The sequence below is a fragment of the Schistocerca cancellata genome, chromosome 2, assembly GCF_023864275.1.
Source record: "Schistocerca cancellata isolate TAMUIC-IGC-003103 chromosome 2, iqSchCanc2.1, whole genome shotgun sequence".
NCBI classification, from domain to species: Eukaryota; Metazoa; Arthropoda; class Insecta; order Orthoptera; family Acrididae; genus Schistocerca; species Schistocerca cancellata.
Window position 1 is genome coordinate 527,547,420 of NC_064627.1, and position 25,625 is coordinate 527,573,044.

General features: G+C 40.9%; 1 protein-coding gene across 1 annotated transcript in view; it reads right to left on the minus strand.

Moving 5' to 3' along the window:
- The window catches only part of LOC126155944 (phenoloxidase 2-like), a 306,288-nt gene that overhangs the window by 77,031 nt on the left and 203,632 nt on the right, over window positions 1-25,625 (minus strand). Inside the window, exon 9 of the mRNA XM_049916267.1 lies at window positions 22,666-22,794. Coding sequence (XP_049772224.1) covers window positions 22,666-22,794 — 129 coding nt within the window. The remainder of the gene's footprint in view (window positions 1-22,665; window positions 22,795-25,625) is intronic.

Genomic DNA, 25,625 nt, shown 5'->3' on the forward strand with positions numbered 1-25,625 from the left:
TACTATGAATAAAACCTTCTGCATCATTAGTTAGTATCCCATAAATATTGCATGTTTAGAAACTATTATTTTATAATTTGCAACAGGTAAACACACTTATCATCCTTATGCATACAGAGGAGGCAGCAAAAACGGTGCTAGATTTTCTGAACAGTATTCCAAAATATTCCAGCCATTACAGTAGATCAGAAAATCCTACCAAGCAGTATTTTGACTGTGACATGAATGTTGCTGTTCTGTATAAAAAATTGTACCTTGATTGCTGCAAGAAGGAGAATGCCATTGTTGTTTCAGAAAGAAAGTTCAGAAAGATGTTTCACACTGAATTCAATACCGGCTTTAAATTACCAAGGCCAGACATTTGTAGTAAATGTGACTCCTCTGCAAAACAGTTAGATGATGCAAAATCTATGTTTGCTTCTCAAAAATAAATCAAGAAAATTGAGGTTGAAAGAGATGTACACCACACAAAGGCAGATCTGGGATAACAGAAACATAAAATAAATAAGTGACCTGGCAAAGAAAGACAGAAACATTCATGTTATGGTCATCAATCTGCAGCACACCTTACCTATACTTACGCTATCAGTAGGAGCAGCTTTATATTGTAGGAAGATCTGGACTTAAAACTTTTGGATCCATGACTGCCGTACTGGTGTTGGTGACATGTTTCTTTGGGGCAATGATCAAGCCAGGTGAGGGGCTAATGACGTGAGAAGCTGCATAATGAAATATTTTGAAGCTCCCAATCCATCAGCTCAGAATTTACACATTATTAGTGACAACTGCAAAGGCCAAAATAAGAATTGGACTATAGTGGCATTGGAGAGCTATCTCATAGAATTCCAAAGATTCAAACCCTGTACATATTGGTTTTCCCATGTAGGAAACACGAGGCTACAATGTGACAGATTTTGGTTGAATAGAGAAGTATGCTATGCATGCCAGGAATATTTATGATCCTGACAAATGGGCCAATGTTACTGCAGAGTCATCAACCAAGCAACAATTTGTGGTAACGGAAATGAAAAGAGAGGACTTCAAAGATGTGGAGTGTCTGGAAGTGCCATACTGTAAATAAATCTGCTGCATCTTTATCACAAGCAGACAGTGTCAAGTTCAAAGAACAGAATCCAATCTTAATAAAAGTTACCCACAATTTTGATGACAGTAACTAAAAAGAAGTGAATATTGGGCACCAAGGTCGAAAATCTGCTATAAGTCCATTCAGTCTTGCAGGAAAATATAGCAGGAAATGAATTGAAAGATATAATGTCACCCTGAAGTACATTCCAAATGCAAATCAACATTATTTCCAGTTCCTTGAAGCAGTTGTCAGTGAAGGTTCAAGACTTCGAATGAGAAAGTGATTTAGAACTTAACTTTGAAGCTACCATTTTCTAAAATATAAGTCAAATATTTATGTAAAATTGTTGTCAAAGGTACAGTATAATGTAAATTTGAATTTTCCAATTACAATTTGATGTTTTATATTGTTTCAGATTAAGTCAATAAATATCAAGTAAAAAGTCATCAGATATAATCATAATGCACAAATTATGAGTGACCATAAAATATAATAATGTATCATTCATTAGATAAAAATGCAAGGTATACTTTGTATAAATATTTAGGATTACATGCTTGTATCCTGATTTATGGATTTCATCAAATATTGGTTATGCTCTCCTGAAAACATGTGATTTTGTAGTTTGTGACTACCTCTGGCAGAACCATTAAATTATAAAATACACACTTGTCATTGTTTTGTAAATGCAGAGAAACATGTACTGCTTTCGCAACAATGTCACATACTGTATATTAGCTCCATCTGGTGGGACTGGTTTCTTTATCATTCTACAGCTGCATTTGAGCCAGTTTGAACTTATGCTTAGTAAGAGTAAGTTGGATATGATACTTTGCTCAACACTGTTCTGGTAGGTGCAAGTTTTACTGTCTGTAGCGTTTCATTCAGTTTGTGATGCTGACACATTTCTCATTATATGCCTTTCCTTTTATGTTCAGTTATCTTGACAATGGCATAATGCTGAAACATGTAAGGAAGAAATAAAATAAATATTCTGTGGTCAAGATGAGAGTTTCATTGTAAGTGTAGTAATGAATGTGATGTCTAATAAAGTTTCATGGAACATGTATCCAGAATTACAAAACTGACAGTCCTTGATGTCTAGGGATGTGTCCTACTTTTCACTGTTCACCATTCTACCCATCTAATCTTCATCATTCTTCTGTAACACTCCATTTTAAAGGCTGCTATTCTCTTTTTGTGTGACCTGTTTATTGCCTACATTTCACTTCTGTACAAAGCTACACTCCAGAAAAATACTTTCAGAAAAGTCTTCCTAATAATTAAATTTATATTTCATGTTAAAAAATTTATATTTTCCAGAAATGCTTTTCTCGCTACAGCCTGTTTGCATTTTACAATCCAGAACTTCTGCCATGATCAGTTATTCACTGCCTGAACAGCAAATCTCATGAACTACTTTTAGTGTCTCTGTTAAGTCTCACTGTGGACGTTGCATGCTACTGATGAATCGATTTTCCCAGGCAGAACAACTGAACATTATTAACACAATACATTAAGCAAGTTCAGCATAAATCCTACTAGAAGATTGTGCAGATCTGATATGAGAGTGACACAGTAAGTTTCACAGAAAGTATGAGTCATATTGTTTATGCTAGCCATGGTCACAATTACACACTGTTCTGTTCTAGCAGGGTACCACAAATGTTGCCCATGGTTGATGCACTTGCTATCATTTAGCGGTCTTGACATGGTATGTAAGACAGTAGGCTCTGACTGGTGGGCTGTGGACATAGCAGGTGTAAAGCCCAAAGTGTACTGCACACTTGTAGAACAGAAATCTGATTGAGGTACCGTGTAACATTGGCTTGAACTGTGAACTACTGATGTCCACTGCTGGAGAGGGTATAGGTGGCATCCTATAAAGCAGTACAGTGGAAGTATATGGAAAGCTTGGTGGTAGCATGTGATCTGCAGAGGCAAGATAGTGCCAACAACAGCAGTGCCATATATGATGTTTGTAGCACCTCCTGGCACCCAGTGGTTACTGGGGCATGATCCCCACAGTTGTGTTGCTGGCATACAGGAAGGGCAGCAGCCTGTTTTACATTGTTTTGTGGTTGGTGGCTGGGCCACAGGCAACAGCCAAGATAACAGTGATCTTATCTCCTAATCTAATTCCCTCAGAATTGCCTGATTTAATTCATATATTATCACGAACCTATCCATTTTGTTCAGTTGGTCCTCCATGACCTGTGCCATCACTGACAGAATTACATTGTCATAAGGCAACCTGGAACTTTAATCCCTTTTTACTATAACCAACATATTCACCTTGAGAGAATAAACAATTGTATTGATAATTAAAATAATTCTCATTTATTCTTCAGTCTCAGTTGCACATGTGCAAATTAAATTGAAGAATAAATGAGAATTGTTTTAAACTTTAATCTCTTTTTGAAATGTCACTGTTGTTTCCTTCGCTGTTTTTTCAATGAGCAGATTGCATAATATGGGGGATAGCCTACAGTCCTGACTCACTCCTTCTCAGCTACTGTGCTCCTTTTATGCCCTTCAACTCTTAATACACTGAGCAGGTATGAAACAGTATCTCATTAAATAACACAGGAATGGATTCAGACTACATCTAAATGCCACATATGAAACAAGGATGAACACAGTGTGAAGAACGCCCAATAGATTTCAAAGAAACAAAAATAAATACATGTTCATGAGTTAACTTGAGACAGCATTTATGAATAAATCGGCTTCTCCAAGATAATTTGGAATAGTAAGTCAAGTGGTTAAATAATTTTGATTCAAGTTTCTCCCTTCTCTGAGGCTTTTTTCCACAAATTTTGTTTTTTAGTTTAAAGAAATATGCTACAGACAAAATACATAAACAAAAGAGGCTTAGTAATTCCATCACAGCTGGTGTACGTAACACTGCATGTGCATTACAAAAAATATGAAGCACCCAAAAGCCATGGTATGATGTCAATGTAAATTTTTACACATACTCACCATAGGTGAGCATGCAAATAATTAAGAGTTGCAGTTCTTTGTGATAAATAGAATGACCACCAGAGTACAATAGTGTTGTTGGTATTTAGTGTTGTTACCAGGCTTGGTACTGTAAGCAAGGAGCAGGAACAACATCAGATGTTGAGTGATCACTGAAACAGGCACGGAGGTACCATGTACTCTTATGAGATATCATTATCAGCACATCACAGAACTTGGAAGGAACCTCATTGTGGTTCTCCATTTGAGCAGCTGGTCAAATCATGCAGTTTTCAGGTATGTGGGGCATTTGGATGTGATAGTGACTCAACATTGGACAGTATGGAAACATGAGGCATACTTGCAGCCAAGGTTTCACTCAACCATGTCTGACGACTGTAACAGAAGATCAGTGTATTATGTTCCACATCGCAACTTCTTATCATCTGCTCCTACTGCCTGAGAACAAGTAATTGACTCTCTGAAACATTCTGTGTCATTTGGCACCACTTATCGAATACTAGCAATTTCTGGATTTGTAATTTTCATCCTGCACAAAGGCTGCTGTCAACATCACAACACAAATGGCTGTATTTGAAGTGCTGCCATAACGGGGAAGCATGGACAGCTGATTAATGGCTTCGTATTATGTTCAGTGATGAATCACAGTTTTGCAAGGTAGTACGAGCAATACACTAAATTACTGGCCTGTATCATTAATGTTGATATGTAGCAGGATTTTGGAAAATATATTGTGTTCAAATATTATGAATTACCTTGAAAGGAACAGTCTGTTGACACACAGCCAACACATGAGGAAAACATTACTCTTGTGATATACGTCTAGCTTTTTACTCACACAGCACTGAGTGCCATCAACAAAGGATTTCAAATTGATACCATATATATAGATCTCCAGGAGGCTTTCAACACCATACCTCATAAGGGGCTCGTAAACAAATTGCTTGCTTCAACTCAGGCTATAGAGACAGATCTCAGTCAAATGGTAGATGGAGAGGAGCCTCTGATAGCATATGCCTCTAGGCACTTGAACAGAGCAAAGAAAAACTACTCGATAACAGGAAAAGACATGCTTATGGAATCATATGTTTCAAGTTGTTATTTGTGTGGAAAAAGGTTTAAAGCAGTAACAGACCATACAGTCCCTAAGTAGTTGTCGTGGGTTAAGGGCCTGAGTTTAAGTGAATTTGAGTATGAAGATATACACAAGCCTGGTAACAGACATGCAAACATGGGTTTATTTAGAAATATTAGTGATTAGCATATAAGTAGAGAATGATGGTACCAGGAAGAAGTTTTGTTCATCTTATATGTAGAATTATACTTTTTATGTTCATTTGTGTGTAAGTTAGGTATTTTAGAGTTCAGTTTTCTTTTGTATTTGAATGTAGTGGCAGACCTCTTGAAGGGTGGAGGGGAGTGATGGGAATTCCCTGTTTCCAGGTTGCTGCAGGTCAAAGAAAAAGATGAGAGGAGTCCTTATCACGCAGTGTTGCACTTCTAAACCAAGAGTGGTATAGGGGCACTGTAGATACTACCACTGGAAATCAGAGTTCTTTTTACAAGACTAGAGGACATGATACTCAGAAGCTATCATTGGGTACCAAAGCTGATTCTGATGTTTGGCAAAATTCATCCACAGGAGGTACTGATAATTGTGGAAGATGGTGATAGGAATATGGTGATGGTGCTAACCAAACTCAAACATTATCAGAGGGGATGGGTTACTATTTGCTCAACCCAAGTGGTGCTCATGGGAGCATGCACATGCAAGCTGCAGTTGTACTTAGGTACAACACTAAGTTGGGATTGTTCATGTCATGTACTAGGGGCACAACCCTATTTTCAGCAAGTTGTTTTGTACCGGATGTTTTCTGTAAACAGTACCGAGGAGGTAGTAGCAAAATGCTATGAGCAAGGCAAGCTCATGGGAGCTAAAAGTTGGTTCTCACAGGAGTGGAATACTTATTAGTGGGATGGACTGTGACATAAAAGGCAGTCATTCCACTTATCACTCTCTGTTACAGGGGAAACAATGTTGAACATTGTGCAATGACAGTTATACTGGCCAGAGAAGCCACTAGCGACTTTTTCAGTAAAAAATCTGACCTACCTAAATGAAACTTTGGCTCATAACCCAATTATGTTGCTGAACCAACTAATAGGCACACAATAGTGGTGTGTTTCAGTAGAGCAAATGCCTTCACATGTTCAGCAATATCAGGAGGAGCACAGCACATGATAAAGCTCGCAAGCTATATATATAATAGATATAATTAAATGTGATCCAAAAGTCAAGAAACTTTGAGTGGGGTTGAAATGAGCACTGTTGCTTATGGTACGAGATGTCTGGAGGGCGTGATATGGGGATACTCATGTAAATAGTTGTTTAATGTTTTGGAAGTGTTATTGGTTAAGGGGTAGCTCAGACAAGAACAGAGGTTTTATGTAGTAGCATAAGGACCAATGGAGTGAACAGGTTGACAATTGTAGGGGGAATGTGCCCCACTTTCAGAGTTTTGTTACTTGATGTCAGGGGAAAAATAACCTATGTTGTAGCTTTGTCTACATCTACATCTACATTTATACTCTGCAAGCCATCCAACAGTGTGTGGTGGAGGGCAATTTACGTGCCACTGTCATTACCTCCCTTTTCTGTTCCAGTCGCGTATGGTTCGCGGGAAGAATGACTGTCTGAAAGCCTCCGTGCACACTCGACTCTCTCTAATTTTACATTCGTGATCTCCTCGGGAGGAATAAGTAGGGGGAAGCAATATCTTCGATACCTCATCCAGAAACGCACCCTCTTGAAACCTGGCGGGCAAGATACACCGCGATGCAGAGCGCCTCTCTTGCAGAGTCTGCCACTTGAGTTTGCTAAACATCTCCGTAATGCTATCATGGTTATCAAATAACCCTGTGACAAAACGCGCCGCTCTTCTTTGGATCTTCTCTATCTCCTCCATCAACCTGATCTGGTACGGATCCCACAATGATGAGCAATACTCAAGTATAGGTTGAACGAGTGTTTTGTAAGCCACCTCCTTTGTTTATGGACTACATTTTCTAAGGACTCTCCCAAAGAATCTCAACCTGGTACCCGCCTTACCAACAATTAATTTTATATGATCATTCCACTTCAAATCGTTCCGCACGCATACTCCCAGATATTTTACAGAAGTAACTGCTACCAGTGTTTGTTCCGCTATCATATAATCATACAATAAAGGATCCTTCTTTCTATGTATTCGCAATACATTACATTTGTCTATGTTAAGGGTCAGTCGCCACTCCCTGCACCAAGTGCCTATCCGCTGCAGATCTTCCTGTATTTCGCTACAATTTTCTAATGCTGCAACTTCTCTGTATACTACAGCACCATCCGCAAAAAGCCGCATGGAACTTCCGACACTATCTACTAGGTCATTTATATATATTGTGAAAAGCAATGGCCCCACAGCACTCCCCTGTGGCACGCCAGAGGTTACCTTAATGTCTGTAGACATCTCTCCATTGATAACAACATGCTGTGTTCTGTTTGCTAAAAACTCTTCAATACAGCCACACAGCTGGTCTGATATTCCGTAGGCTCATACTTTGTTTATCAGGCGACAGTGCGGAACTGTATTGAACGCCTTCCGGAAGTCAAGGAAAATAGCATCTACCTGGGAGCCTGTATCTAATATTTTTTGGGTCTCATGAACAAATAAAGCGAGTTGGATCTCACACAATCGCTGTTTCTGGAATCCATGTTGATTCCTACACAGTAGATTCTGGGTTTCCAAAAACGACATGATACACAAGCAAAAAACATGCTCTAATATTCTACAACAGATCGACGTCAGAGATATAGGTCTATAGTTTTGCGCATCTACTTGACGTCCCTTCTTGAAGACTGGGACTACCTGTGCTCTTTTCCAATTATTTGGAACCTTACATTCCTCTAGAGACTTGAGGTACATGGCTGTTAGAAGGGGGGCAAGTTCTTTCGCGTACTCTGTGTAGAACCGAACTGGTATCCCGTCAGGTCCAGTGGACTTTCCTCTGTTGAGTGATTTCAGTTGCTTTTCTATTCCTTGGACACTTATTTCAATGTCAGCCATTTTTTCGTTTGTGCAAGGATTTAGAGAAGGAACTGCAGTGCGGTCTTCCTCTGTGAAACAGCTTTGGAAAAAAGTGTTTAGTATTTCAGCTTTACGCGTGTCATCCTCTGTTTCAGTGCCATCATCATCCTGTTGTGTCTGGATATGCTGTTTTGAGCCACTTACTGATTTAACCTAAAACCAGAACTTCCTAGGATTTTCTGTCAAGTTGGTACATAGAATTTTACTTTCGAATTCACTGAACGCTTCACACATAGCCCTCCTTACGCTAACTTTGACATCGTTTAGCTTCTGTTTGTCTAAGAGGTTTTGGCTGCATTTAAACGTGGAGTGAAGATCTCTTTGCTTTCCCAGTAGTTTCCTAACTTTGTTGTTGAACCATGGTGGGTTTTTCCCGTCCCTCACTGTTTTACTCGGCACATGCTTGTCTAAAACGCATTTTACAATTGCCTTAAACTTTTTCCATAAACACTCAACATTGTCAGTGTCAGAACAGAAATTTTTGTTTTGATCTGTTAGGTAGTCTGAAATCTGCCTTCTATTACTCTTGCTAAACAGATAAACTTTCCTCCCTTTTTTTATATTCCTATTAACTTCCATATCCAGGGATGCTGCAACGGCCTTATGATCACTGATTCCCTGTTCTGCACTTACAGAGTCGAAAAGTTTGGGTCTGTTTGTTATCAGTAGGTCCAAGATGTTATCTCCACGAGTTGGTTCTCTGTTTGATTGCTCGAGGCAATTTTCGGATAGTGCACTCAGTATAATGTCACTCGATGCTCTGTCCCTACCACCCGTCCTAAACATCTGAGTGTCCCAGTATATATCTGGTAAATTGAAATCTCCACCTAAGACTATAGTATGGTGAGAAAATTTATGTGAAATGTATTCCAAATTTTCTCTCAGTTGTTCTGCCACTAATGCTGCTGAGTCGGGATGTCGGTAAAAGGAGCCAATTATTAACCTAGCTCGGTTGTCGAGTGTAACCTCCACCCATAATATTTCACAGGAACTATCCACTTCTACTTCACTACAGGATAAACTACTACTAACAGCGACAAACACGCCACCATCGGCTGCATGCACTCTATCCTTTCTAAACACCATCTGTGCCTTTGTAAAAATTTCGGCTGAATTTGTCGTGGGGAGATAAGTAACAACATAGTTAATTTTGGGTGTTGCTGAATTAAATCAGCTCCACTGCAGATGTGTGTGAGGCAGGTAGATAGGTACAGAGGTGCTGATATGTAATTTCACAAGCAAGCCTGTTTGTGCACTGCAAGGAAACTGGGTTGAGCCATGAAATCATGGTGACATCACAAAAAGGCTATGCAATTGCAGGCCAATCTGCTGTATATTTCCACCCAGTTGGGACACAGAGGTGTTGATCTGCATGTACCTGGAAGCACTGGAATAGGGCAACAAGGGTGTTACTAATCGCTATAAATACCTTCTGTTTCTAGCCCAGTTTTGTGCACTCTTGCAGCACTCTCCATGACATCACGTCCATGTGGGTCTCCAACAAGCTATAGGCCAGCCAGTAGGCAATACTGGTCTAGTCAGCCAGTTCCACCAGACCAGCATATGATTCTAAGTCTACTCTGCACACTTAGAAGACACAATGAGGTGCTGTCCCACGAGTCACTACAGCAACACTGCCTTGAGGGCAGTAATTTGCAGTCAGGGCAGTACTTCTACCACCCCTCCACATCAGGGCTAGCTTCTAACCCAGTAGCTGGGGCCCCTATGGGATTTCAGTGGATGTATATGTCACTGGCATTGCTCACTCAGGTTTGCATAGCACTAACTTAGGCACACAATGGTGAGTTAGGTGAACAATCTCAGCAAAACAGGATGACACCTGTCAAGTATGGCATCAGACATGATGGGCCGTCTGTGTTACTTCAAATGATCATGCAATGGTTAGGACTTCATTCAAGGTAAGATCTGGTTACCCATGGGCATCAATTTGGATTTGATGGTTGCATGCACCTTGGACCAATCTGTCTTGTATTTGCTGTCTACATAAGAATTAGCACGATCCTCTGTTGTGCAAGTGAATTTACAGCTTCAGCTAACAGTTTAGAATTTGGAAACCCATTATAAGTTTGAAATTATAATGGAATCTAGACCTTTAGCTGCTTACAGGCATTTATAAATATTTATCAACGCCTGTAAGCATCTAAAGGTGTAGATTTCATTATAATTTCATTCCTCTAGAGCTGCAAATTCACCAGTGATATCTGTACGGATACCAGCTTCATACATTATAAGTTTATCTGTCGTTGTTGTTTAGCACACAGAAAGAAACGTAGCAGCCATAGTAGTGTGTTTGTTTAAACATGGACTGGTGCAGGTGAAATCAGAAGATCACTGACGGATGATCCTCTATATCATGTGAAACTCTTCTTGCCAATACCATATAGGGAAGTAGTCTGAACGACAAGCAGTGTCAGAAATAAGTCCTGCCACAAGATGATAGCACAGGGATTCTGCACATGAACTATGTTCCTTGGAGTAGCTGATTAGTGATAGGATAAAGGCCAGTATGAGCTGTGTGAGGAGGGTGTAGTCCAATCAGAGCAAGACAAAGCTACTTCATAAGCAGTATCTATTACTGCTGCATTTGCTACTGCTAATTAACTACTGTTTTAATTGTTTCTGCTGTGTTCCTAGCATTTTTTCTGTAGTTGCAGCTGTTCTGCTGGTGCTCAGTTAGTTTAAGAAATGCTGCCTCCTTCTTTTAGCACTGGCCAGATACAGATACTCCTTTTTACATGTAATGTTTATGATCACTGATTTTGTAGCTGTGTTGCACACATAGGACTACCATGTCATGGGTATTTGCTGCTACCAACAGCAATAAATAAATGCTTTTATAGTTACAGTATTTAGTAGCTGTAAAAAAATAATACAATTTAAATCACCGTATCCTTGTATCCAGGAAAAATTAAAGTCCATAAGTAAGTGAATTAAATAAATGGAACTGAACTACGAAGTTTCAGAAGTTCAACAAGTGTCACTTGATAAAAATGTGAGTCTTCATGTGAAATAGGCCACAGTGCACAGATATGCAGAGGAAATATTAGACCTACAGTCAAGTACCATAGAGGAAGTCAAGGCAGAGTGTGGCTTAGCAGAGTGATGTCATATTGAGCTTATGTCAGTAGTGACAAGAACATGGTGGTTTTGCTTTGCTGGTAATGATTTGCTTGTGGTGGCTACCCAAAGTGAACTGAGTTCTGACTGTCCTTTGGTAAATTCTACTGCAATACTTATAGTTTTCCAAGCAGAAAACTTGGTGGCCAGCAGTCACACAGTACCTCCGTGTCCTTCTCAGTGATCACTCAACATTTGATGTTGTTCCTGCTGCTTGTTTACTGTACCAAACCTGATAACAACACTAAATATCAACAACCCTAATGTACTCTGGTGGTCATTCTATTTATCACAAAGAACTGCAACTCTTAATTATTTGCATGCTCACCTATGGTGAGTATGTGTATAGATTTACACTGACATCCTACCATGGCTTTGGGTGCTTCACTTTTTTTGTAATGCAGATGCAGTGTTACCACTAGCTGTGATTGAATTACTAAGCCTCTTTTGTTTATGTGTGTTGTCTGCAGCATATTTCTTTAAACTAAAAAGCAAAATTTGTGAAAAAATCCCCAGGGAAGGAGAAACATGAATAAATTTATTTAACCACTTGACTTACTATTCCAAATTATCTTGTGGAAGCTGATTTTTTTTATAAATCCTGTCTCAAGTTAACTCATGCACATGTATTTCTTTTTGTTTCTTTGAAATCTAGTGGGCATTCTTCACTATGTGTTCATACTAGTTTCATATGTGGCATTTAGTTGTAGTCTGAATCCATTCCTGTGTAATTTAATGAGATATTGTTTCATATCTCCCCAGTAAACCTGTGTTGTCTGTACTATTACTTTCTTTGATGAAGTGTTAGCAAATGTGCTGTTCTTTGCAATAAATGCTTGATTTAATTATAGTTATATTTCTGCTGTGCACAGGTAAGACCCGAATAGTGAAGTTAAGGTGTGACTTTCATGTATACTATGCTGTCAGGAGGATCCAAGACCAGCAGGACGTTCTTCTACATCTACATCTACATCCTTACTCTGCAAGCCACCTGACAGTGTGTGGCGGAGGGTACTTTGAGTACCTCTATCGGTTCTCCCTTCTATTCCAGTCTCGTATTGTTCGCGGAAAGAAAGATTGTTGGTATGCCTCCATGTGGGCTCTAATCTCCCTGATTTTATCCTCATGGTCTCTTCATGAGATATACGTAGGAGGGAGCAATATACTGCTTGACTCCTCGGAGAAGGTATGTTCTCGAAACTTCAACAAAAGCTCGTACCAAGCTACTGAGTGTCTCTCTTGCAGAGTCTTCCACTGGGGTCTATCTATCATCTCCGTAACACTTTCATGATAACTAAATGATCCTGTAATGAAGTGCACTGCTCTCCATTGGATCTTCTCTATCGCTTCTATCAACCCTACCTGGTACAGAGCTCACACCGGTGAGCAGTATTCAAGCAGTGGGCAAACAAGTGTACTTTAACATACTTCCTTTGTTTTCAGACTGCATTTCCTTAGGATTCTTCCAATGAATCTCAGTCTGGCATCTGCTTTACCGACAATTGATTTTGTATGGACATTCTATTTTAGATCACTCCTAATGCCTACTTCCAGATAATTTTTGAAATTAACTGCTTCCAGTTGATGACCTGCTGTATTGTAGCTAAATGATAAAGGATCTTTCTTTCTATGTATTTGCAACACATTACACTTGTCTATGTCAAGATTCATTTGCTATTCCCTGCACCATGCATCAATTCATTGCAGATCTTCCTGCATTTCAGTACAATTTTCCATTGTTACAACCTCTCGATATACTACAGTATCATCTGCAAAAAGCCTCAGTGAACTTCCGATGTTACCCACAAGGTCATTTATATACACTCCTGGAAATTGAAATAAGAACACCGTGAATTCATTGTCCCAGGAAGGGGAAACTTTATTGACACATTCCTGGAGTCAGATACATCACATGATCACACGGACAGAACCACAGGCACATAGACACAGGCAACAGAGCATGCACAATGTCGGCACTAGTACAGTGTATATCCACCTTTCGCAGCAATGCAGGCTGCTATTCTCCCATGGAGACGATCGTAGAGAAGCTGGATGTAGTCCTGTGGAACGGCTTGCCATGCCATTTCCACCTGGCGCCTCAGTTGGACCAGCATTCGTGCTGGATGTGCAGACCGCGTGAGATGACGCTTCATCCAGTCCCAAACATGCTCAATGGGGGACAGATCCGGAGATCTTGCTGGCCAGGGTAGTTGACTTACACCTTCTAGAGCACGTTCGGTGGCACGGGATACATGCGGACGTGCATTGTCCTGTTGGAACAGCAAGTTCCCTTGCCGGTCTAGGAATGGTAGAACGATGGGTTCGATGACGGTTTCGATGTACCGTGCACTATTCAGTGTCCCCTCGACGATCACCAGTGGTGTACGGCCAGTGTAGGAGATCGCTCCCCACACCATGATGCCGGGTGTTGGCCCTGTGTGCCTCGGTCGTATGCAGTCCTGATTGTGGCGCTCACCTGCACAGCGCCAAACACGCATACGACCATCATTGGCACCAAGGCAGAAGCGACTCTCATCGCTGAAGACGACACATCTCCATTCGTCCCTCCATTCACGCTTGTCGCGACACCACTGGAGGCGGGCTGCACGATGTTGGGGCGTGAGCGGAAGACGGCCTAACGGTGTGCGGGACCGTAGCCCAGCTTCATGGAGACGGTTGCGAATGGTTCTCGCCGATACCCCAGGAGCAACAGTGTCCCTAATTTGCTGGGAAGTGGCGGTGCGGTCCCCTACAGCACTGCGTAGGATCCTACGGTCTTGGCGTGCATCCGTGCGTCGCTGCGGTCCGGTCCCAGGTCGACGGGCACGTGCACCTTCCGCCGACCACTGGCGACAACATCGATGTACTGTGGAGACCTCACGCCCCACGTGTTGAGCAATTCGGCGGTACGTCCACCCGGCCTCCCGCATGCCCACTATACGCCCTCGCTCAAAGTCCGTCAACTGCACATACGGTTCACGCCCACGCTGTCGCGGCATGCTACCAGTGTTAAAGACTGCGATGGAGCTCCGTATGCCACGGCAAACTGGCTGACACTGACGGCGGCGGTGCACAAATGCTGCGTAGCTAGCGCCATTCGACGGCCAACACCGCGGTTCCTGGTGTGTCCGCTGTGCCGTGCGTGTGATCATTGCTTGTACAGCCCTCTCGCAGTGTCCGGAGCAAGTATGGTGGGTCTGACACACCGGTGTCAATGTGTTCTTTTTTCCATTTCCAGGAGTGTATATTGTGAATAGCAACATCCCTACAACACTCCCCTGCGGCACACCTGAAATCACTCTTACTTTAGAAGATTTCTCTCCATTGGAATGACATGCTGCATTCTGTTATCTAGGAACTCTGCAATCCTATCACACAATTGGTCTGATAGTCCATATGCTCCTACTTTGTTCATTAAACGACTGGGGAACTGTATCAAACACCTTGCAGAAGTCAAGAAACACGGCATCTACCTGGCAACCATTGTCTATGGCCCTCTGAGTCACGTGGACGAATAGTGCGAGCTGGGTATCACTCGATCATCTTTTTTGAAACCCATGCTGATTCCTACAGAGTAGATTTCTAGTCCCCAGAAAAGTCATTATACTTTAACATAATATGTGTTCCAAAATTCTACAACTGCTCGACGTTAGACATATAGGTCTATAGTTCTGAAACATCTGTTCGATGTCCTTTCTTGAAAACGGGCATGAACTGTGCCCTTTTCCAATCTTTTGGAATGCTACGCTCTTCTAGAGACCTATGGTACACCACTGCAAGAAGTGGGGCAAGTTCCTTCACATACTCTGTGTAAAATCAAACTGATATCCATCAGATCCAGTGGCCTTTCCTCTTTTGAGCAATTTTAATTATTTTTCTATCCCTCTGTCATCTATTTTGATATCTACCATTTTGTCATCTGTGCAACAATCTAGAGAAGGAACCACAGTGCAGTCTTCCTCTGTGAAACAGCTTTGGAAAAAGACATTTAGTATTTTGGCCTTTAGTCTGTCCTCTGTTTCAGTACCATTTTGGTCACAGAGTGTCTGGGCATTTTGTTTTGATCCACCTACTGCTGTAACATAAGACCAAAATTTCTTAGGATTTTCTGCCAAGTCAGTACATAGAACTTTACTTTCGAATTCATTGAATGCCTCTCGCATAGCCCTCCTCACACTACATTTCACTTCATGTAATTTTTGTTTGTCTGCAAGGCTTTAGCTATGTTTATGTTTGCTGTGAAGTTCCCTTTGTTTCCATAGCAGTTTTCTAACTCGGTTGTTGAACCACGGTGGCTCTTTTCCATCTCTTATGATCTTGCTTGGCACATACTCATCTAATGCATATTGAACGATGGTTTTGAACTTTGTCCACTGATCCTCAACACTATCTGTACTTGAGACAAAAATTTTGTGTTGAGCCATCAAGTACTCTGAAATCTGCTTTTTGCCACTTTTACTAAACAGAAAAATCTTCCTACCTTTTTTAATATTTCTATTTACGGCTGAAATCATCGATGCAATAATCGCTTTATGATCACTGATTCCCTGTTCTGCATTTACTGTTTCAAATAGTTTGGGTCTGTTTGTTACCATAAAGTCTAATATGTTATCGCCACGAGTTGGTTCTCTGTTTAACTGCTCAAGGTAGTTTTCAGATAATGCACTTAAAAAAGTTTCACTGGATTCTTTGTCTCTGCCACCTGTTATAAACGTTTGAGTCTCCCAGTCTATATCTGGTAAATTAAAATCTCCACCCATAACTATAACATGGTCAGGAAATCTACTCAAAATATTTTCCAAATTTTCCTTCAGGTGCTCTGCCACAACAGCTGCTGCGCCAGGGGGCCTATAGAGCCATCCAATTACCATGTTTCAGCCTGCTTTAACCATGACCTTCACCCAAATTATTTCACATTTTGGATCTCCGTCAATTTCCTTCGATGCTATTGCACTTTTTATCACTATAAACACGCCTCCCCCTTCACTGTCCAGCCTGTCTCTGCGGTATACATTCAAATCTGAGTTTAGAATTTCATTACTGTTTACATTTGGTTTCAGCCAACTTTCCGTCCCTAGTACTATGTGGGCATTGTGACCATTTATTAATGAGAGCAGTTCTGGGACATCGTGGACATCATGGAATAATCTACAATGAAAACAAACCAAACATAATCTTTCCAAGTTCTGGGCATCCCTCATTCACTCAGGACCTCCTCAGGGGAAATCAGCAGGGTATTTCCCAGAAACCATTCCACCAAAACAGAAGAAATCAATTCTGAAGATACATTGCAATGTCTGCTTTATGCGAGATGATCTGATTGGAAACATGTAGGAAAAGAAACACAGTATTACTGTAGAGACTGTACTGTTCCTCTGCGTGTAACACCTCATTTCAGGAAGTATCTGTCAGTAAAAGACCTGTAAACAATACATACACAAAAATAATTATAAATGAAACAAATGGAAATATTTATGCATTGTAGTTTTTCTCACAGCCTGAAATTTCTTGGGTTAGTATTATATCTATAGCTTTTAGTGAAGTATATTGAAAAATTACAACAAATAAACAAAAAGTTGAGCAGAAATTCAAGTATATTTAAGAAAATTAATTAAAAAAATAAATATTTCTGAACAGCAGTCTTGTTGTCAGTGGTCAGTTACTGAATTAACAAAAAAATAGGTTACAATAGGTAGGTACATTTCCCTGATATTTGTATTGAAAGGAAATTAGTGCATGAAAGTGAAGGATGATGTAATAGCCATTTGCCTTTGTCATTAGAATGCAAAATAAAGTGAAATCTCACAAATATTTAATGGAAAATCATTTAGATCACCTATATGGTCCACATCCTTCATTGTTTTGTCCCTTTTGTTATCTATCACTTACATCTGTCATCTAAACACTTTCTCTTCTTCATTGTTTTATATATACATAAATAAATATTTTCGTCACCAACTGTGCTAGTTTCATTATCCTCCTATTATCTTGTTCCATTTATAGTCCACTTCTCCTTTTTTTATTTATTGATTTATTTATTTAACATTCCATAGTTTTAACGTTCGTTATTCGCTGTTTTCCAGCCAACAATCACTGCCAACAATCTCTTCCACACCTACCAGTATCATCCATTTCTGTCGATTTCGTGGTGCTGGCAATATTTTTGTGCCATTGGCTATCTTTTTCTGCCACAGGAAAATTTTTTTGGGACATTTCTGCACCACCCGCAAACTTTTTTGCGGCGCGCGCAATCTTTTTTGCAGCACGCACTATCTTTTTTGCGGCACGCGCGATCTCTGTTTTTGAGCAACATGTGTTATTTTCCCTGATCTGGACATACTTGCTTGGTCTGGTCAACTTTTTCCGTATTTTTCTTATTTAGTGGTCTTCCTTTGGTATTGAACATTACCAACACATTTTCTTTCTTTCTCATCATTCCCTCCGTGTTTTATTCCTTCTTATTATTACTATTTTAACTTTAGTTATTTAATTTCCCTACCCACCAGTTACCCACTATGTACCCTAATCCTATACCACATTATTTACATTCATTCCGGAAACATGCATTCACCATAGTCAAACTGCAATCCCTCATACTTCCCCTCCGGTCCTGCTTAACCTTTGGAATTACCCCTAAAGGACTTACCTTAAAAGTTCCCATCTCTGGGTGCAGTTCCTCCTTCCACCAGTCTCTCCTGGACTTCCAGAACCTTCAATCCTTAGCCCTTACCCAACTTGTCCTGAATCTCTACACTACTTCATGTAACTACCACTCCCAACAGCTTCTATCTCTCTTCAAAGTCCTCCACCTCTCAAACCCTTGCTTGGAGAACTCACTCAGGAACATCATCCTAGAAGCCAGCTGCAAACTTGAGTTCCATGCCACACACCACCTGAAAAAACTATCCACAGTGCTAGTGCAACACCTAAGAAGTGGGGTCCCTCTCCCTATCCCTCACAAACACCAACCACAACAGAACCTTCAACAAACCCCCCTCATAGCCAACAAACCTAGCCTAGCCACCCTATTCAATCTCCCCATTGCAGCACATACCCCACACAGACCAAATCTCAACTATAACCACAGTCAAATGCCACATATCACCAGTCCCAATTCAGTTCTAAACCTCTCATCCAGATCCCTCTCTCCTCCAGAGACATCTGTTCTATCAAAAGGCTTAACCTTTAGCCCCACGCCTAAATTCAACCACACTGCCCTGGTTAAAGATCTGCTCTCATTCACCCAGAACCTCAACTGGAAATATCACTTCACTACCCAAACACAGCCCCCAAATACTAGATCCAGTGTTGAATCCTGTCTATAACAGTTCCGATCGCCTTCTCAAAGGGATCCTCCTCCCCTCCCCCAAAACCATCCCTTGCAGACATTTCAGGAATTCCTCACATCCAGTGTTGCCTCCCAGTCCTTCTTGAAGAACATACTGACAACCCCCAACATCACCCCAGCTGAATCCCGTGCCATTAAGGAGCTGAAAACAGACCACTCTATTGTCATCCTCCCGGCAGATAAAGGCTCCACAACTGTGGTACTTGACCGTGTGGAGTATGTGGCAGAAGGACTGTGTCAACTCTCTGACACCTCAACCTACAAAGATGTTACCCAGGATCCCATTCCCTCCATCCAGACTGAGCTGCAGAAAATCCTAAAAATCCAATGTCCCTCACAACGGCATCCATAGACTTACTCACTCCACCTGAGCCACGTACCCCTACCTTCTACCAATTACCCAAAATCCACAAAGAGAACCATCCTGGCCGTCCCATTGTAGCAGGCTTCAAAGCCCCAACAGAACGTACCTCAGCTCTGGTAGACCAACACCTCCAACCTATCACCCGCACACTCCCATCCTACATCAAAGACACAAACCACTTCCTAGAATGCCTCAAATCCATTCCCACTCCTCTCCCACCTGAAACCTTTCTTGTCACCATAGATGCTACATCCCTTTACACAAACATCCCACATACCCATGGTCTCTCTGCCCTTGAGCACTACCTCTCTCAACGCCCACCCGAAGATCTTCCAAAAACCTCGTTCCTTATCACACTTACCAACTTCATCCTCACACATAATTACTTCACTTTTGTAGGCCAGACCTACAAACAAATCAATGGAATGGCCATGGGAACCAGGATGGCTCCGTCCTATGCCAACCTCTTCATGGGCCACATGGAGGAGGCTTTCCTGAAGACCCAACAGCTGCTTCCCCTGGTGTGGTATAGGTTTATAGATGACATCTTTGTGGTCTGGACTCATGGTGAAGAAACACTCCTTAATTTCCTCCATAACCTCAACTCCTTTTCAAATCTGAATTTCACCTGGTCCTTCTCCAAAACCCAAGCCACCTTCCTGGATGTTGACCTTCATCTTGTTGAAGCTCACATCCACACCTCTGTCCATATCAAACCCACAAACAAACAACAGTACCTTCACTTTGATAGCTGCCATCCATTCCACATCAAACGCTCCCTTCCCTACAGCCCAAGTATTTGTGGCAAAGGTATCTGCTCCAGTTACGAATCCCTCAACAATTACACCAATAACCTGACCAGTGCTTTTCTCTCCCACAACTATCCTGCAGAACTTGTCCACAAACAGATCTCCCAAGCAATACATTCCTCCCCATCCAACAAAAATGTTCCTACCCCCAGACCACACAGAAGCATCCCCCTTGTCATCCAATATTATCCTGGCCTCGAATACATCAACAAATTACTCCGCCAGGGATATGACTTTCTCAAGTCAGCCCCTGAAATGAGATCATCCCTTGACAAAATTCTCCCCACACCACCCAGAGTTGCCTTTCATTGCCCCCCTAACCTCCGTAACATCCTTATTAAACCCTACAATATTCCCAGACTACCTTCTCTACCCAGCGGTTCCTACCCCTGTAACCGACCCCGCTGCAAAACCTGCTCCATGCATCCCCCCACAACCACCTACTCCAGCCCCACTACTGGTAAAACATACACAATTCAAGGCAGGGCCATGTGTGAAACTACACATGTCATTTATCAGCTGACATGCCTGCACTGCACAGCCTTTTACATCGGAATGACGACAACTAAACTGGCTGAGCGCATGAACGGACACAGACGAACTGTCCGCCTAGGAGATGTCCAATACCCAGTAGCGGAGCATGCCCTCCAGCATGATTATAGGGACCTAGGGACCTGCTACACCGTATGTGCCATTTGGCTTCTCCCACCCAACACCAGTCCCTCTGAACTACGGAGATGGGAACTTGCACTCCAACACATCCTTTCATCCCGCCGTCCCCCTGGACCGAACCTACGTTAAACAACCTCACTCCCATTTACTCTTCAGTCTTCTCCTCTTTCCCTTTTCTCTTTAGCCATTCACACATCTTTTCATCCTACATAGTTGTGTTTATCTTTATACTATACACCTCTCTACTTCTGTATGCATCCTCTTTGGTTTGAAGCTGGCACAGTACTTACAGTAGAATATCTTTGGCTTCCCTCTGACAACCATGCCTCCATCCTTGCTACCCTCCCTGTTTTCCTTCCCCTGTTGTTTCATAACCTGGGTTGTGAGTAACTGAGTTCACTTCCCCTTTTTTCCCTTTCTTTCCCCTCTCTCCTCCCTGATGAAGGAACATTTGTTCTGAAAGCTAGGAACATAAATTTTTGGTTCTGTTTTTTGTGTATCTATCGGCTGTACTGAGCTGAGGTAAGTACTGGCCAGCCCCTCTATCTCTTTGTTAGTATTTATCTCGCAAATATTGTATCACATTAAACATATTTTCAGCTTCAATATTATTAACTGAATGATACTAAAAATTTAGCAACACCAATGTCTAAAACATGATATTATCTGCAATAAGTAATCAATTTTGTTATGACAATTTTTCATAAAAGGAAACTATATGCTGAACTGGATCTTGCAAGCAGTGCTCCACTAAATATGTCACTCAAGCATGCTTCATGGAATGCCTCAAATTTTCAACTTGCAACAGTATTCTCTTCATTCATTACAGGCTGTACAGTAGTTGTCCCATCCAGTGATACTAGTATTACAAAATTGTGGAAGGCTTCTATGGAAATTTGAATGAGTGAAGAGTAAGCAGAGGTAAGATACAACTTCTTTAATAAAAAATTATTTCATTAATTAAAGGAATGACAAAATGTTTCTGTTCAAGAACTAGAAAAGTCTTGTTGATTAATGTCTAATCATCCATTGTTTACTAATTACGTGTATTTCTATAGTTTGAAACCATACTTGAGAAGACCTCAGGGTTCCAACCAGAATTCAAATGAAAATGCTTTAGTCCTAAGATAGTAATGTTTAATACATGCTTTCAGGTAGACGTTGATCAACACACATTAAGGAGCAACCATTTTGTCAGTAGTCAAGAAGTCCATACTTCTTAATCTGAATTACATGAAATGTGAAATGCAATGAACTGTGGTAGCAGGTTATTGAGTCAGTTGGGTTTTGTTCTCTATCAGTGCAGATGTCAATTTGTATTGACTCATTAATAAAGCTCCATGGAAAGATGGAGTGGACTGAGATACAAGAAGATGAACTGAATTACTACACTGAGAATAATTAACGGAACATTAAAAGAACTCAGAATGATAAGACATCGTAGAGGTTTAGGTTCTGTTTAAAAGATCTCACAAATCTATTATTGGGTCCTGGAAAAAGTTGAATAAGCCTATATTTAAAAATTCATGTAAGCAATATAACAAAATATTTCACTGGGTCCAATTTGTGATTTAACAACATGGTTTTAATTGCACATGTGTAATTGAAATGATGCGTTCTCTGCAAAAACAAAAGTATTCACTTCAGAATTTTTTAAATACTACTTGTGGAAGTGTCATCCTTAATGCCAATGATGAAAGGTTTCGCCCATAAAATAATATATTTGACAGCGAACCCCTAGACATATACCTACAAATGGAAAGCCTATGATTGTATGAATGAAGATTTCCTACATCTGAAGCTACCCAGAAGGTAGGAATCTGTGTAAACTAGCTTTAAAAGTAATGAATGACCTTAATGATTACACTGTTTTAGAAAACACTAAAATTCTTGGTGCTCTGAAGTGGTCTGGACAACGGTCTAGGTAGAGGGTAAGAATGAACAACTTGCTGAAATGTCTTACTTAATTAAATGACTGAAGCTGATATCAGGAACGATACTTCAAGTTGAAAACTTTTGTTATAATTACAAATAGTTCCTTGAAATCAAGAGTTGCAATTTATTTCCACATCCATGATGAAAATGCATTGTCTCTTTCCAAAAAAAAAAAAAATAAAAAATAGCATAATTGTTCTTACCTGTTCTACAGTATAGGGTGGTAACAGAATTTTATGTTGCTGAAAAATTTGATCTATATATGCATGCCATCTGTAAAATAGTGGATCTCTCATAGCAGTAGCAGGATCCCCAATAACTCCAAATGTTTCCTGTTGAGAGGATAGTCATAATCAAACAATGACTAAATTATGCAATTAAAATAGTTTAAGAGAAACAAATGTAAAAGAGGTAATATTGATTAGATTGTTGTCCTGTTGTTCCTGAATATGATACTCACCTTAAAACCATGTAGGATACATTCTAAGATTGGTAATTCTCATCAAACTGTCTTACTGACAACCTAAAGATGTGACCAAAAATTCATGAGATCTTTCAATGCAATTCTGCTACATTAGTCTTTGAAGGTTTCAAACTCTGCCCTTTTTAGAGCAAAATGCATTTTTAGCATCTTTCTATCTGTAGTCCTACATTTTGTGACACACCTGATTCTATACAGAGAATGTATACCATGGAGGATTCCTCCCGTCATGATACCTTCTATTAGATACTTATATAACTGAAGTCCCCCCCCCCCCCCCCCCCCTCCATGAACCATGGACCTTGCCGTTGGTGGGGAGGCTTGCGTGCCTCAGTGATAAAGATAGCCATACCGTAGGTGTAACCATAACGGAGGGGTATCTGTTGAGGGGCCATACAAACGCGTGGTTCCTGAAGAGGGGCAGCAGCCTTTTCAGTAGTTGCAGGGGCAACAGTCTGGATGATTGACTGATCTGGCCTTGTAACACTAACCAAAACAGCCTCACTGTGCTGGTACTGCGAACGGTTGAAAGCAAGGGGAAACTACAGCCATTATTTTTCTCGAGGGCATGCAGCTTTACTGTATGGTTAATGATGATGGCGTCCTCTTGGGTAAAATATTCTGGAGGTAAAATAGTCCCCCATTCAGATCACCGGGCGGGGACTACTCAAGAGGACGGCGTTATCAGAAGAAAGAAAACTGGCATTCTACGGATCGGAGCGTGGAATGTCAGATCCCTTAATCGGGCAGGTAGGTCAGAAAATTTAAAAAGGGAAATGGATAGGTTAAAGTTAGATATAGTGGGAATTAGTGAAGTTTGGTGGCAGGAGGAACAAGACTTTTGGTCAGGTGAATACAGGGTTATAAATACAAAATCAAATAGGGGTAATGCAGGAGTAGGTTTAATAATGAATAAAAATATAGGAATGTGGATAAGCTACTACCAACAGCATAGTGAACACATTATTGTGGCCAAGATAGACACGAAGCCCACGCCTACTACAGTAGTACAAGTTTATATGCCAACTAGCTCTGCAGATGATGAAGAAATTGAAGAAATGTATGATGAAATAAAAGAAATTATTCAGATAGTGAAGGGAGCTGAAAATTTAATAGTCATGGGTGACTGGAATTCAGTAGTAGGAAAAGGGAGAGAAGGAAACGTAGTAGGTGAATATGGATTGGGGCTAAGAAATGAAAGAGGAAGCTGCCTGGTAGAATTTTGCGCAGAGCACAACTTAATCATAGCTAACACTTGGTTCAAGAATCATAAAAGAAGGTTGTATACATGGAAGAAGCCTGGAGATACTGACAGATTTCAGATAGATTATATAATGGTAAGACAGAGATTTAGGAACCAGGTTATAAATTGTAAGACATTTCTAGGGGCAGATGTGGACTTTGACCACAATCTATTGGTTATGAACTGTAGATTAAAACTGAAGAAACTGCAAAAAGGTGGGAATTTAGGGAGATGGGAACTGGATAAACTGACTAAACCAGAGGTTGTACAGAGTTTCAGGGAGAGCATAAGGGAACAAATGGCAGGAAAGGGGGAAGGAAATACAGTAGAAGAAGAATGGGTAGCTTTGAGGGATGAAGTAGTGAAGGCAGCAGAGTATCAAGTTGGTAAAAAGACGAGGGCTAGTAGAAATCCTTGGGTAACAGAAGAAATATTGAATTTCATTGATGAAAGGAGAAAATATAAAAATGCAGTAAATGAAGCAGGCAAAAAGGAATACAAACGTCTCAAAAATGAGAGCGACAGGAAGTGCAAAATGGCTAAGCAGGGATGGCTAGAGGATAAATGTAACGATGTAGAGGCTTATCTCACTAGGGGTAAGATAGATACTGCCTACAGGAAAATTAAAGAGACCTTTGGAGAAAAGAGAACCACTTGTATGAATATTAAGAGCTCAGATGGAAACCCAGTTCTAAGCAAAGAAGGGAAAGCAGAAATGTTGTGACTTCTGAAATTTTCCCGGCGTATTTCTTCTTCTAATAATTTCCGGGTATGCAGCCGGATCCCGTCGACATTCTGCCATGATATTTCGGCCCAGAGACGTCCGGCCATCATCAGGTGAGTACACAACTACTGAAGAGCCCAGGTGCAGTCGCGGTATTTATGCCGAATCTTGCGCATGTGAAATGTACTGGCATCCTACAGCGCATGCGTCAGGTGTTGACATGCGCAGCATAGCCGAGTTGTACATGCTGCCCTCGGTGGTGGAAATAAAGGTTCATCGAGTCATTGAGTATCGAATGACACTGTCGATTCCGCTGTGATTGTATAATTTTAATAACAGGATTCCAATTTTTATCCAGCTGAAAGCTGTTGTCACGATTTATAAGATTATTGGCAAGACGTATTTCCACTGATTCCTTGATTACGGAATCCCAAAATCCGGAAACCGGGGATAAAAGTTTTGTTACATTGTATTCCATTGAATGTCCCAAAGAAATACAGTGCTCTGCTACTGCCGATTTTGACGGTTGCTGCAGACGGGTGTATCTTTCATGTTCTATACATTGTTCATGGACAGTTCTTGTCGTCTGGCCAATATATGCAGCACCACATTCCCAGGGAATTTTGTAGACGCCTGCCTTCTTCAGTTGTAAATCGTCTTTAACGGATCCAACCAGGGCCCGGTTCTTAGCTGGTGGACGAAAGATAACCTTGAT